Here is a 16,202-nt window from a genome sequence, read left to right as displayed (position 1 = left end):
TATCCATAGCACTGTGGATTGTGTTGTAGGGGGCGCTTTGGAGATTTCGTGAGGCCTCCATAACGCCTGTATCTTAGTGATTTATTTACGCGTTAAGCCTCGGTATTCTGATTTGTGTTATTGTTCAAAGTTGATGCTAAAAATGATATACAAAAGAATGTCAAGGCGTTATAAGGAAAATAAATCGCCAAGGAAGAGATGTTACGAAGCCTCCGATCCTGCCTACAATACAATACAATCACCAGTAAGATAGCACATTCACCAGTATGGCAACACATTCACTTGATTGAGGACAGAGATGGGACGATTGTGTTACTTTCCCTCTTGTATTTTGTCTGTAATCTTCTGAATAACTGCAGCCATTTCAAAATCATACAACTTTATAGTTCAGTCCATATTTTGTACCAACATTACTTTAAGCTGCAGAATTCTCATGTCTTGCGAATTTGAGGGAATGGCTAGGCTAGCATCTCAGCCACCTTTGTTGTCCCATCTCTGTTTACGACCATCCACCTTGCTGCACAATTTTTCATTTTCTTTAACTGCTAAGTCAGAGAGAAGGAAGGGGGAACTGGGGTTACTAACACAGGCTTCACTTTGTCCAGGCACTCACAGGCAAACATTATTTTACTCCCCGCCAACCAACCTGTCTCCCAAGCCCCGCCCCCTCACCCACCGCCCTGAGACTTGAGGCCACGAGTTCAAAAAGAGGGCGGGGCTTAAGCGACAAGTTGCATGGCGGAGAGTATAGTTGCAGTTCTTAAAGATTCAAAGGTGCATTTTCCCCCCAAAGATATATGTCATTAGGATATTTTCATGTTTGATGGTGTATATATTCATGGCAGTTACTTTAAAAGAGATTCGTTAGGAATTCGTATATTTAAACATTCATATAACTTGCGCCAGGAAATTTGAGCTTAATACTATTTCATCATAAAGTTCATTGTTACAAATTTTAGAGCTTCTGAAAGGATCATATGTTCTCTTCAATTTTTCTTCCATTTTCTGAGCATAGTGGTATCTCAAAATATATTGTATTGTCAGATAGTCTAGAATTTTTGATAGGTAAGCAATTTTTTTCTGAGTTGAGATAATTGTTTAAACTCTCCTCATGTTCCTTGTCAGTTGGTAAATCTATTGTTCCTTTAATGTCCTCAATTCCATCATGTATTAATTGTTTCATTCTCAACGCCAAATGATTTAACTGAACTGGATATAAAGCCTGGATTATTTAAAACTGAGCGAGCCGAGGTGTGACGAGGCCCCGAGTTTTTATGATAATTTTTCAAAACGTGTGATGATGATAGGACCTGTCTCAGTTTTCTATTTCATTGCTAATTACTCTTTAATGTGGGATGCAGGCTAATTATGGCAATTATAGGTGTGCCATAAATTACCATAAAAACCTCAGGGTCTTGGTCACACCTTGGTGGACACAGTTTTAATAATTCGGTCATATAAGTGTGTTACGATGCCTTTCTGTTCCAAGGTGCTCACTGAACTTCTTGGTTATTTCAGCCTTGTCTTGCCTCGTTCAGTAAGGATGTGTAAGTCAAAAACCATATTGTGTCTAATTATGTTAGGGTAGACCTTCACGTGGACTAGCCTATCCATAGCTTGTAGAGGCTTATCGTACTGAAGGGGTTAGGGAAGGCTCTAGAATCCCTCCAGTCCATAGGGTCTCTTGGGATCTTATTCTCGACCAGGAAACTCCCTAACACTTCTTCTTTGGCAATTTATTTTTGATGTGACTGGTTAATATCCTTTTTTTCGTTTTTTATGCAGAGTATGGCAGGAAGAATTTTTGTAACACAGACTAGGGCAGTAAGGTCTAATAAACAAATAAGTCACTTAGGAAAAGGCGTTAGGGAGCTTCTTCAACTGACAAGAATGCAGGTTAATGACTCTTGCCACACCTAATCCTCCACTTCACACAGAGTGGCCCACAAATTTCCACCAAGTTTGCCTCTCACACAGTCGCGCCAAGAAGTAAGTTGCCTCCGACTCTCACCTTCGCCTCAGTGTTATTACGGCGCGTCCACACTGACAGCGGGCTGGCACGGGTGGGGGTTATGGCTCACTGTAGTGGTAGTAGTAGTAGGCAGTGGTGGTACTGGTAGTGGTAATGGTAGTAGTAGTATGTGGTGGTAATATTAGTAGTGAAAGTGGTAGTAGTAGTAGTAGGTGGTGGTAGTACTGGTAGTGGTAGTAGTAGTAGGCGGTGGTAATACTTGTAGTGGTAGTAGTAGTAGGCGGTGATAGTACTGGTGGATTGGTAGTAGTAGTAGGTGGTGGTAATACTTGTAGTGGTAGTAGTAGTAGGTGGTGGTAATACTTGTAGTGGTAGTAGTAGTAGGTGGTGGTAGTACTGATAGTAGTAGTAGTAGTAGGTGGTGGTGGTGGTAGTATTGGTAGTGGTAGTGGTAGCAGCTGTAGTTGTTGTTATCTCTGTTACAAAAGTTGGATGGAGTTTATGTGATCACACTTGTCTGTTTGTCTCTCTATAAATTATCTCAAAAAGTAACGGTCGAATTCTAATGAAGGCACCTGGAGGGGCAGCCCACTGGCCGAGGAAAAGCAGATTAGATTTTGAGGCGGATCCGAATCTAAATGCCAATCCAGTATTTTTTTTATATATATTTTGGGAGAGGTCAAATTTTGAGGGATTTTTAAAATGTCTATAACGCTAATGGCCAAAACTACATGTCAATATTTCTGGCATATGTCTAAAGGTCTAAAGGTCTGTGATTCTCCTCCTCTTACTGACTCCCTTCAACCCTTGTCTCTTCGCCGCACTGTTGCATCTTTATCTCTTTTCTATCGCTACTTCAATTGTCACTGCTCCTCTTACTGGCTCCCTTCAACCCTTGTCTCTTCGCCACACTGTTGCATCTTTATCTCTTTTCTATCGCTACTTCAATTGTCACTGCTCCTCTTACTGGCTCCCTTCAACCCTTGTCTCTTCGCCGCACTGTTGCATCTTTATCTCTTTTCTATCGCTACTTCAATGGTCACTGCTCCTCTTACTGGCCCCCTTCAACCCTTGTCTCTTTGCCGCACTGTTGCATCTTTATCTCTTTTCTATCGCTACTTCAATGGTCACTGCTCCTCTGAACTGTCTGCTTGCATTCCTCCACCACTACGACAGGCGCGTAGCACCCGTCTAGCAGCAAACGCTCATCCCTTTTCTGTCCAACTGTCTAATGCAAGAGTTAACCATTACTCCCAGTCCTTCATTTATGCAAAGGTCAACTCTGGAACTGTCTCCCTCTGTCTGTATTTCCTGCTTCCTATGATCTCCAGTCATTCAAACTCAGTGTGTCCAGGCATCTTGAAATGATCGGATCTTGAATTTGGCTCTCTCTTGTATTGTTTTTGTTTTCTTCTTGGATGGAACAGTTTGTGGGCTCCTGGCCTTTGGTTCCTTCTTCTTTGCATAAAAAAAATAAACGTTTTCCTGTTTCCATGGATACGTTGTAGTTATTTTAAAGCCGTCACTGATGATTTGTCTCTGATCCAGAGCTGAGAGTCACGTTTTTTTGTTATGGCAGTCTGGACACTACACCCCAATTGTTAAAGTTTTGATGACAGTGGTGTTGATGGAGGTATGCGTCCTCTGAGTGCTTTAGTAGTACTGTAGTAGTAGTAGTAGTAAGAGTAGTAGTAGTAGCGTTAGTTCAGGTCTGCACCCACCCACGTCCACTGGTGTCACTTGTATGAGTTATAATGATGCGAAACTCCCACCCACACCCATACCCACCCACCCACCCAGACACACCCACCCACACCCAAATCCGCTCGCACCTCCACACCCACCCACACCAGCAAGCATTCAGTGTGGACGCGACCCACTGTTATTGATGCTGTGGATTGTATTGTAAGTGCTTTGGAGATGGTTAACACCTGTTCCTTGGTGATTTATTTACCACATTCCACCTCAATATCCTTGCGTGTGTTACTGATGCAAACTGTGATGGCGTTAAGTGGGTATGAGTGACTATGTTGATATTAAAGTGACTTATATAACACAAGAGAATGTTAAGGTGGACTATCACAAATAAATCGGTAAGAAACAGGTCCTAGGAAGCCTCTGATGCCACTTATATTACTGTCCAGTTGAGTTAATTGAAGTTCTGTGCTAGGGCATTGAGTTGGCGTCTCATTTAGCTTATCACCGTACCAATTACCTGACAAACACCTGTAATTAAGAAAAGGTAAAGGTAACTCTTAAAGGTAAATAACAAAGCCAGTGTTTATTTATTTATTTAAGAAGAGCCCCACCTTCAGCACATGTGTCTCCCAAATAACAAAACTCTTCCACACACACTCAAGAGACTCACCAGCAAGATCAGTCCTTTCACGCCTGACAATCTCCACCCGCTCTCCACGACACACCGCACACACGAAATCAGCATTATCTCGCAGTCTACCTCTAATACCACTACATCTCTTATGCACCCACTTATCACAAACACTGCATTATCTCGCAGTCTACCTCTAATACCACTACATCTCTTATGCACCCACTTATCACAAACACTGCATTATCTCGCAGTCTACCTCTAATACCACTACATCTCTTATGCACCCACTTATCACAAACACTGCATTATCTCGCAGTCTACCTCTAATACCACTACATCTCTTGTGCACCCACTTATCACAAACACTGCATTATCTCGCAGTCTACCTCTAATACCACTACATCTCTTATGCACCCACTTATCACAAACACTGCATTATCTTGCAGTCTACCTCTAATACCACTACATCTCTTATGCACCCACTTATCACAAACACTGCATTATCTCGCAGTCTACCTCTAATACCACTACATCTCTTATGCACCCACTTATCACAAACACTGCATTATCTCGCAGTCTACCTCTAATACCACTACATCTCTTATGCACCCACTTATCACAAACACTGCATTATCTCGCAGTCTACCTCTAATACCACTACATCTCTTATGCACCCACTTATCACAAACACTGCATTATCTCGCCGTCTACCTCTGATACCACTACATCTCTTATGCACCCACTTATCACAAACACTGCATTATCCCGCAGTCTACCTCTAATACCACTACATCTCTTATGCACCCACTTATCACAAACACTGCATTATCTCGCAGTCTACCTCTAATACCACTACATCTCTTATGCACCCACTTATCACAAACACTGCATTATCTCGCAGTCTACCTCTAATACCACTACATCTCTTATGCACCCACTTATCACAAACACTGCATTATCTCGCAGTCTACCTCTGATACCACTACATCTCTTATGCACCCACTTATCACAAACACTGCATTATCTCGCAGTCTACCTCTAATACCACTACATCTCTTATGCACCCACTTATCACAAACACTGCATTATCTCGCAGTCTACCTCTAATACCACTACATCTCTTATGCACCCACTTATCACAAACACTGCATTATCTCGCAGTCTACCTCTAATACCACTACATCTCTTATGCACCCACTTATCACAAACACTGCATTATCTCGCCGTCTGCCTCTGATACCACTACATCTCTTATGCACCCACTTATCACAAACACTGCATTATCCCGCAGTCTACCTCTAATACCACTACATCTCTTATGCACCCACTTATCACAAACACTGCATTATCTCGCAGTCTACCTCTAATACCACTACATCTCTTATGCACCCACTTATCACAAACACTGCATTATCTCGCAGTCTACCTCTAATACCACTACATCTCTTATGCACCCACTTATCACAAACACTGCATTATCTCGCCATCTACCTCTGATACCACTACATCTCTTATGCACCCACTTATCACAAACACTGCATTATCCCGCAGTCTACCTCTAATACCACTACATCTCTTATGCACCCACTTATCACAAACACTGCATTATCTCGCAGTCTACCTCTAATACCACTACATCTCTTATGCACCCACTTATCACAAACACTGCATTATCTCGCAGTCTACCTCTAATACCACTACATCTCTTATGCACCCACTTATCACAAACACTGCATTATCTCGCAGTCTACCTCTAATGCCACTACATCTCTTGTGCACCCACTTATCACAAACACTGCATTATCTCGCAGTCTACCTCTAATACCACTACATCTCTTGTGCACCCACTTATCATAAACACTGCATTATCTCGCAGTCTACCTCTAATACCACTACATCTCTTGTGCACCCACTTATCACAAACACTGCATTATCTCGCAGTCTACCTCTAATACCACTACATCTCTTATGCACCCACTTATCACAAACACTGCATTATCTTGCAGTCTACCTCTAATACCACTACATCTCTTATGCACCCACTTATCCCAAACACTGCATTATCTCGCAGTCTACCTCTAATACCACTACATCTCTTATGCACCCATTTATCACAAACACTGTACAAGATGGAGTTACTTCCCAAGCCCTTGTGGCAAATCGCACGTGGCCACTCTCTCTCTTCTTTGACAGTACCGCCACCAGCCCTAGACACCGTCACCTTTATTTTATCTGCATTTACTCTTAAGCCTTTGTGCCCCAGTCCATCTCTCCAGTTCCTAAATCCTTCAATTCTGCATAAATAACGTACAAAAGGATGTTAACCAGCCATATCCAAAAATAAATTGCTGAAGAGGAGACGTTAGGGAGCTTCCTCACCAACGAGAGTAGGAGTGAAGGAGACACAGGAGAGAGGAGCGGGCTTAAGTTTTTCCTCATGATATATTCTCGTCAAAGCACCCTAGCACCTCTTCGTCAGCAATTTATTTTTGGATATTTTTTTGGGGAGGGGACTTAGACACCCAGGCTCATCTCAGCATAACTAACTTCATTCTTAAATAAGAGTAATAATAATAAAAATAATAATAATAATAATAATAATAATAATAATAATAAAACGCTGGCTCCCTGTTATGTACCAATTAATGAACTGACGCAGCATCCGGAAGGCAATATTCCTGATAGATAAATAAAACCCAGCATCATCGCATAACATAATTCCTGTGAGATTTTTATTGTAAGTGAGCGAGTGGTGTTCAAGTGGGGTTAAAGCAGTGTTCAAATGGGGTTCAAGTGGGGTTAAAGCAGTGTTCAAATGGGGTTCAAGTGGGGTTCAAGCAGTGTTCAAATGGGGTTCAAGTGGGGTTCAAGCAGTGTTCAAATGGGGTTCAAGTGGGGTTCAAGCAGTGTTCAAATGGGGTTCAAGTGGGGTTCAAGCAGTGTTCAAATGGGGTTCAAGTGAGCTATGTGAATCCAATCCACTTACTGCCTGAACCTGCGTCCTTATCTTGAAACCCGCAGGCCTGGCAGAGAACCCTGCCTACTCAGTAACGACCTGCCCACACACACACACACACACACACACACACACACACACACACACACACACACACACACACACACACACAAGTTTGATCAAGGCTGAGAGATATGCATTATTGTTGTTATTATATTTATTCTATTTATCGTTTTTGTTATTATTATTACCTCTGCCAACAAAGTTGGAGGAGGTTATGTGTTCACCTGTATGCGTCTGTTTGTTTGTCCACATTGTCTCCAAGAGTTCTCAATGAATTTCAATGATATTTTGTGGAAGGGTGGGCCATGGGCCAAGAAAAAATTGATTAAATTTTGGAGCGTATCTGGATCCAGATCCTATGTATCCCGCTCGATATCTCCAAAAGTTCTCAATGAATTTTAATGAAATTTTTTGGAAGAGTGGGCCATGGGTCAGGGAACAATTGATTAGATATGAGGGCGGATTCAGATCCTATGTACTCCATATTATATCTCCACGGATTCGTATCCAAATCCATCTTAATGGCATTGGCGGAGGTATGCACTCTCCGAGTGCTTTCTAGTTATTATTATTATTATTATTATTATTATTACAGTTTGATTAGTAATTCACAAAATTATATATCACTTTTCATCATTCTTAGCTTTGTACTTTTAAAATAATACTGTACGTTGGGGCAAACAACTTTGATGCATTCTTCTCAAAACTATAATCATGCTCATTAGCTTCTGTTACACCGAATGTCTCAAAAGTTTTAAACATTAGACACCACTTGCTCACAGCCACTCAGATGTAAGGCTTTTGTGGCCCTCTGTGCTGAGTTTGATTCTGTGTCACCGGTTCGTTAGTTCCCTGGGTTACTGAAGGAGAGGTTACAACACTTTTTACCATACTGTAGGGCAGAGCAGGGCATGGCAGGGCAGGGTAGGGCAAGGAGGGGCAGGGTAGGGCAGGACAGGGCAAGTTATCAGTCTGTGAGGTGACACAAGGCAGGGCAGGCCATCAGCACAGTGGGGCACATGGGCCGGGATCACTCAGGCGGTGTGTGTTTGTGTTTCAGTCCGAGCGGCGGCGATCGTCGCGTCGGCCCGGCTGAGCAACAGTCCGGTTAGACCGCCACCTCCCGCACTCGCTCGGGCGCCCAGCTAAGGCTGATTCGCAAGCGCACTTGTCCCATGGGTTGTACGTCCAACAGGCTGGCCCTCACAGTGTCACTTATGTCATGTCCTGTGGTCACCTCAGTCATGCCATTCGGTCACTCTCATCTCAGGTGGTCTCAGTGTCACCTTCATCATATCACTTGGTCACTGTCACCATTATGTCATCACGGCATCTTACGCACCTCATTAGTTCAAGGTGCAGTTCTGGGACAAAGTATCATGTCATTTATGGCATCTAGTCACTGTGTCATTTCAGGGTGGGTCTCACCAAATGCGAGGGAATGAAATGATTTTGGTAACTCAAGCGCCTTAATGGATTACCAAAAATATCACATCACGGGGTCATGTCACTTGTGTCTGGTGAGATCCAGCCATAGTACCATCCCTCATCACCCAGCAATCTCCACCTGCCTGCCCCTCCACCATCTGGGGCACTATCAGGCAGTGGTGTATATGTAGAGACATCAATAGGTCAAGTTAATGCAGTGAATGTTGAAGTGCAGGGGCATCTTGACCTTCTGTGAACAAAGTTCAGATAAGTGCCATCATTGTGATGAATCTGTCACTCAATGAGCCAATTCATCACTTGACTCTCGCACTTTGTTTGGCTGACTAGATAATGCATGTACCAGTAATGTTAGGGTCAAATGGTCATACAGTATCGCTGGAGTTAATGTTTACAAAGGCTCAGCAGGTGACACTGGGAACCACAATGATGGAAGGGCTCTTAACTTTGTTTACTGTATGGAGTCTGTTTGACAGTCATCACCACCTCTGTGCTTCTTCTTGGCCCTCCAGCAGGGTCCGTTGCCTGGTAGTTCCCTGGCAACCATAGATGACTGACAGAAGCATTGTGTGATTAGCAGCCCACACTGCACCCACACCCAGTACACACTCCACCAACAAAAATATCGGTCAACTCCAGTCACACACAGACTACCCCAGTAATATTGCTTGTCATCCTCATGTTCTTCACTTGTCCACATAGTTCACCAGCCAACACATCACCACACTGCCACAAGGTATTAGTCGACTGAGCTGTCAATGTTCTGGAGCAGTTTGATATTTCCAACTTACCTTGCTTGGCTTTGCTGTCAGTCACTAACACCATCACCATCTTTGGAGCATCTGAGTCAAGTCTTGTCTTTGGAAACAATGCACCGAATGTAGAGTAACTTGGTCAATGACCAGGAGTTGGTACAATAAGATTTCTTCTGTTTCCTGGAGCCTGTTCCAGTTTTGATCTCTAGTGGGCGTGCATTTCAGGAAGCACTGAATATTTTCCAATGTGGTAATGATGAAAATACCCAACTACAGAAGCTGCAGCACTCAAGTCATCTGCTGTTCCATCAGAGCATCATTATGTTTTTATGAAGATATATATTTTTTTTTTACAAGACATCCTGTAAAAAATCCCTTCTTGTAAGGGTTTAATGAGTAAATAGCAAGTGGTTTACGCAGCGTGTGTTTTATGTATATGCTTGCACCCAGACGGAGAAACTGAACTGTGAAGCGTTGCACTGCGATGCAACATATGTATTAGCAACACTTGTGTCACACTTCACCATCTCCTTTAGATCATCACATTCATGCCATTACTTCTCACTAATACCACCTTCTTCACATCACCAACTCCTCACCATTCCCCTCACCATTACCACCATCATCTCTTCCACCACCATCACCAACGCCACCTCCAGCATCATCATGACACCATCCTGTTAAGACTGCCACAACTACCACCAGTGTTTGTAATGCCAACTAAAACTTTCACCACTCTAACACCATTCCTAACACCACTCCCATCACCACCACCACCATTGTCAACCCTCACAGTTATTCATAATTACAGGACTTATGAATTTTCAAGACTGCATTTCTCATAGTCTCTGACGTGGATGAGTGAAAGAGTGATTTATTTTCCAGAATGTTTGAAACTGTCATCTGGATTTTAATATTAGATCATTTTCAACTTACTTTATGCTACTTGAATGCATCAGAAAGGGAATGAAGAGCAGTTATAAAAAAAAATGCACTTTTCATAATCTGATGTGGCTGAGTCATTGTGAGTGTGTGACATATTTTCCAAAATGCCGTAATCAGATTTTTTTTTCTTTAGCTGACTACACCCCACTTTATGTAAGCTATTTTTATTAAACCAGGATAACATGATGTATCAAAGGAGAGTTAATGATGCATTATTACAATTATTGTACTTTTTGTTATATTATGTATTTTTTTTCTTACACAGATGTAGTTGTTGTCATAGATTAAGTGCAGTAATCAATATTTTGTTACCTTCATGTAGTTGTTTTGATATTCTTAAACTTATGTCTTACTGAAAAGAATATTTTTATATATTTGCAGTCCCATTTATATATTTTTCAATATTTACTTATTTGAATATATCAGGGGGACGTGTCAGATGAAAAGATTTTTTTTTTTTTTTTTTTTTTTAAGGCAGAGAATCAGTTTTTGGCAACCCCAGTCTTCCCTTTGGATAATGACCCATAACAATCAGCGTTACATTCACATACCTAATGTGTACTGCTGGGTAGACAGGGATAAGGTGGATACAGGTTTTGCTCAACAGTCTAACTGGCCTGCGAATCAAACTAGGCTCTTTTCCAGTTGCTTATTTCACAGGAGATGAAAGGCGTAGATTTAACTGTGTCATCATTGTCAACTATTGTCATCCAGGAGAGTTTATCCTTGTGTGAATGAGTCTTGTGGTCACCAGTGTCTTGTTTGGCATAGCTGCACACTCAAGGAAAGTTCCACGTTGTACATTAACCCCCACCTTGAACCACTGCATTTGAGACAAGTCCTGATGAAGCAGTAACTAGGGATTTGCTTAGCTGGGGACAAGAAGGGGAAGGATAGGAGCCATCAGTACCTCAAACCTTCCCTTTCCCATGTCCTCCTGACCTTCCTTCTCCCATGCCCCCACTTCTCTCACACTCAGTTCCTCCCATTCTTGTTTCTCATTTTGAGGTTTGGACTGGTGGGTGGGTGTACAATGACCATTCCTTGAGTGTACATCAATATTTCAGTTCCTCCACACCATACACCTCTTCCAGATACCTCCATATTCATTACCCCCTCACCTGCACTGTGTTAGTCCAGTAGTGTAGTATTTAACTGTACATTAATAAGGGCATATATATTTCTCTTATGCACTGTATATGATTTCCTGTCTTAATCACCTAATAATCTTCAATAAGCTTGCCATCTTCGTTTTTCCACATCCTGCTGTTGGGCAATAAGTAGTTTGCTCCTCACCACGAAATTAATCCCTTCTCTACGACCTTTATTTTTCAATTTTTTTACCTCTAATTTTTGGCCAGCCTAAGAAGTAGAGGAGCTGATCACCTTCAACTCCTTCCAGTACAGTAACACATATTATTATTATTATTATTATTATGGCACCAGACAACCATAATCAATCAAGTTTTCGTAGTGAAGGGATTAAGTAGTCAGAGATATACTGTCACTCTCCCCCCATAGCCATCCAGTCTCAGCCTCTTCCACCAACCCAATACAAGTTAGTCTAGACCACCGCTGTGACACCAATTCCTCTGCTGACCCCGTCCCTCTCTCCTCCTTCCAGCAAGCTGTGTGGGGATCTGGTGTACGTGATCCTCTTCCCGCAGCTGCTGATGGTTGTGCACTTCCGCCAACACGTCAACACCTACGGCTCCTTCATCGCCTTCTGCCTTGGGTTCCTCGTGCGGCTTTTGGGTTAGTCGAATTACACAGAAAGTTCATATACTTCTAACCTTTAATTTGAAGTTGTACACATCCCTCACTTTTTTAATACATTGTGCACATCTGCCAACACGTCAACACCTACGGCTCCTTCATCACTTTCTGTCGTGAGTTCCTCGTGCGGCTTTTGAGTTAGTCAAATTACACAGAAAGTTCATATTCTTCTAACCTTTAGCGGGAAGTTGTACACATCCCTCACTTTTTTAATACATTGTGCAATTCCACCCACACCTCAACACCTATGGCTTCTTCATCGCTTTTTGTCTTTGGTTCCTCGTGTGGCTTTGAGTTAGGCAAACAGATGCAAGAAGTCAATATGAATTCCCATAGCTTCAGGTGGTCACACATGGAAAACTTAAATTCTTATAAATGATAGCTGTAACATGTAGAAGAGCTCTCATTTCTAAACATGATTTTTTTAGTATTAACATTTAGACATGATTTTTTTTTAGTATTAACATTTAGACTTTTTTTTTTTTTTTTAGTATTAACCATTGCCTTCTGTCTCACGTTTCTCTTCTAGCTTTTGGGTTATTTGTCTATGGTCACCCTTACTGGATTTAGGCATCTGGCTGTAGATAGAGATAGAATTACACAGAACATCCTTATTTTTATAACTGAAGCCAAGTAGCTGTAGAACTGGTTGTACACTATTGCCAGTATGTCAACACCTAGGGATCCGTCACTGCCTTCCTCTTGCAGTTTTGGGGTTAGTCAGTGGGTTTGTTTATCTATCTATAGTCAGATGCCTTAATCCAAAAGGGGTGGCCACAGACAGATCTCTAATGGTCAGACACAGAAGCCCCATATTCTTATAGCTGAGAGATGCTCCTTTTTTTCAGTACAGTTTTTGGAACAGGGTGATCACTAATGCCAATGTGTATGGATAAAGTTAGCCATACACTGGAGAGCTGCTCATCATCCTACGTTTGTGAGAGTTCTTTTATACTAAAGATTTGCCTCTCACTTAAACCTGAAATAGATTTGTCTCTTACTGATGTAAAAGATGGATTTGTCTCACTCTTGCTAGCATTACATTTTACAGTACATATAAAAAGGTGAACTGTATATCAGAATGCCCTTTGAAAGAACTCTCATAATGGAGTTGATTAAAGATTATCCATCATGTGCAAGAATTTGACTGGCTCCTCTTCTGATCACAGAATTATTAGCTAATACTTGTGTTTCTACAAGATGTGAAGTGTGGAACAGTTTTTCCTTTGGAAAACTTTTGGTAGTGAAATACAGATATTTCTCATTTGTCCTTAAAACTTGCCTCTCACTTAAGCAAGAAATATCCAGCTAAAACCAGTGTACTTACAGAAGGTGAACCATACATTGAAATCCCCTGTGAAGATATCCTGTAGTGAAGAAATTAGTTTTTCCCTCACACGTGAAATAGACTTGTGACTTGCTTACACAACAACTGTCCAGCTAACACTGATATATTTACAGGAGGTGAACCATACATCGGAGTGCCGGCCACAATCCACTACCCGTTTTATGATGAAGCCACTGGTCAGCAAAACTTCCCCTTCCGCACCATTGCCATGCTTGTCTCCCTCTTCAGCCTCATCATCTTCTCTGCCATTGCCAAGGCCATCTTCACGTCTGGCCTTCTCCCTGCAAAGTGAGACTGGAATCCTGTTTTGTGGAGATGAAGTGTATGTTTATTTTTTACATTTTACTCAAGCCATATGCAAGAGGTGACATTTAATAGGTTCTTGATGTTTACTGCATATCTGACCTTACTTACATTCCAGGTGGGACATCTGTAGGTGCTTCAACGATGGACCCGAGCACAACGGTGACTTGGAGGAGCTTGCAAATGGCTCCACAGTGAAGCCAAGTCCAGTACCGGTTGGAAAGGAATGCACATCATCTCTAGTTGCCGCTGAGAGCCAACTGTACATGCCCGGGCAGCAGCGAGTGAAGAGTGAGGAGATGGGGGAGAAAACACTAGTGTGAGATCAACACCGCCCTCTGAACTCACTTCGTTGTACTCGGTCACACTTCCCTGTACTGCCCTACCCTATCCTGTCAGTCCTCTCTTCTCCCCAAGTTTATATTCCTCCATTTCTTCCACATTCTGTCCAAATATATCTTATTCCTTCCATACTTTGCCAACACATATCTTCCTTTATTCCTGCCTTTGTCCCCAGTTCTCCTCAGCTTTTCTCTTCTCCTTAGTCTGGTCTATCAAGCCCTCACCTATTCCATTACATTCTGTTGTGTCTTCATCTGTCTCATATTACCCAGCACTTGCTCTAAAATCTTTACAATCCCAATCAATCCTACTTTTCTGTCTCCTTCTGTTCTTCCATACCACTGTGTTTCTTACCAAGTTTGCCCTAGCGTGCTCTTCCATGTGTTGCATCTTATCGTCCTTTCCTGCGTGTTTCCTTCTCCCATTCTTTCCCCTGTTCAGCTCCTCTTCTCTATGCCCCATCTGATCCCTTATCCATAATCCTCTATCCAGTTTCCTATCCATTCTGATCCTATCCACCATCTACACCCATAGTCCTTGCTTCCCACACACAACTCAGCCGACCAGTTTCCGGACAGCTATGCATCAAGAGTCAAGGGATAGAGAAAAGCCTAGGCCAGAAAAATGTAAACTGCTTCTGAGCCGCTGTGTTGTGGCTGCAGTGAATCCTCGACAGTACAACCAGCCACAAAATAATGTTCCCTTCTCCCTTCTCACATTCACAGTTGGATTCATAAGTGACTGAGTATGTACAGGCAAAGACACAAGCATCTTCCTTAAAGGCCGTTTCACACCAGCTGCGATGTCATGCAAGCCACGCTATGCTGCGGACGCACGCTGGCGATGTTTGCTATGCCAGTGTTCACATCAGAAGCTATGTCTGTTAACACACACTCAGTTTCTTGGCTGGAGCGATGGGAGATAGTACTCTGTGGTCCCCTGAGGAGGAGGAGGAGGAATTATGAATGTTAACTGTAGCCATGATAAATAAGAGAAAAAAGAAGTGGGTACATGAAACAAATATGAACAGATTAGAATGTGGTGAATATCATCATCTCGTTCAAGAGCTGGAAATGGATGAAGAGATATTTAGACAATATTTCAGACTGTCTCCCGCTCAGTTCACTGAAGCTCTCTCACTCATAGAACAAGACAATCAAGATGTGCACGTGACAGATAGCAGACTGACATCTGGGGACTGGGAAGGTGGAGCGCGGGGCGGCTGGCGCGAGTCCCGAAGTGACCAAGTGTGCATGCTTGAGCAAAGCTATGCCAGGAAAAATCACTGGCCCGGCAATCGGGAAAGCTATGCGAGCTGTGTCGCAGGCATCGCTCGTGTAGCTTCGCATCCGGTGTGAACTGTCTCATTTAAAACAACGCACGTGATTGACAGCCACGTGGCTCGGCATCGCCAGCATAACATGGCTCACGTAGCATCACAGCTGGTGTGAAACGGCCTTAAGTTTGACGAACTGATAGCGCAAAACCCGAACCATCTGAGAAAGGCAATATTTGAGACAAGATTTGTGCTGTGCTTCATCAGTTGTAAATTTCCTTCAGACAGAAATGGGAAGATTCTTGTTTCTCTGCTTGTACATGGAGGACTGGGGTGCATTATTGTACATCTGTGGGCTATAAAATGCACTTCAGTCCACTGCGAATCATTCTGGCATCTATAAGTCCAGCGATGGGACAGGTGGGATAGGTCAATGGATCATTGTAGTTGACTGTACATGAACTACAAATCAGTACCACTACATCACTTGGACTCCCCATCCACAAATTGTCCCAGGGAAAAATATATATACCATTGACAGAGCAGAGCAGATCTTCAATGTAACAAATCCACAAAACTATAGGAGAGTCCGATAAAGGTTGAGATTAAAGATAGAAGGTCCCTGATGCATTGTGGGTGCTCCTGGAGTCAAAATGGCGTAGATGGCCAGGTCTGAGAGGGAAAGTTC

General features: G+C 42.6%; 1 protein-coding gene across 1 annotated transcript in view; it reads left to right on the top strand.

The window, feature by feature from the left end:
• LOC145402149 (high-affinity choline transporter 1-like) overlaps positions 1-14,269 on the top strand; it is a 41,556-nt gene extending 27,287 nt beyond the window's left edge. Inside the window, exons 10-12 of the mRNA XM_080274270.1 lie at positions 12,094-12,224; positions 13,707-13,881; positions 14,015-14,269. Coding sequence (XP_080130396.1) covers positions 12,094-12,224; positions 13,707-13,881; positions 14,015-14,219 — 511 coding nt within the window. The 3' untranslated portion in view covers positions 14,220-14,269. The remainder of the gene's footprint in view (positions 1-12,093; positions 12,225-13,706; positions 13,882-14,014) is intronic.
• Positions 14,270-16,202: the final 1,933 nt, after the last annotated feature.

The sequence above is a fragment of the Coenobita brevimanus genome, chromosome 57 (assembly GCF_032717465.1).
Source record: "Coenobita brevimanus isolate Jiangsu-jjx chromosome 57, ASM3271746v2, whole genome shotgun sequence".
Classification (NCBI taxonomy): domain Eukaryota; kingdom Metazoa; phylum Arthropoda; class Malacostraca; order Decapoda; family Coenobitidae; genus Coenobita; species Coenobita brevimanus.
The sequence above is the reverse complement of the archived record's forward strand: the minus strand, read 5'-3'. Positions and strand labels throughout refer to the sequence as shown.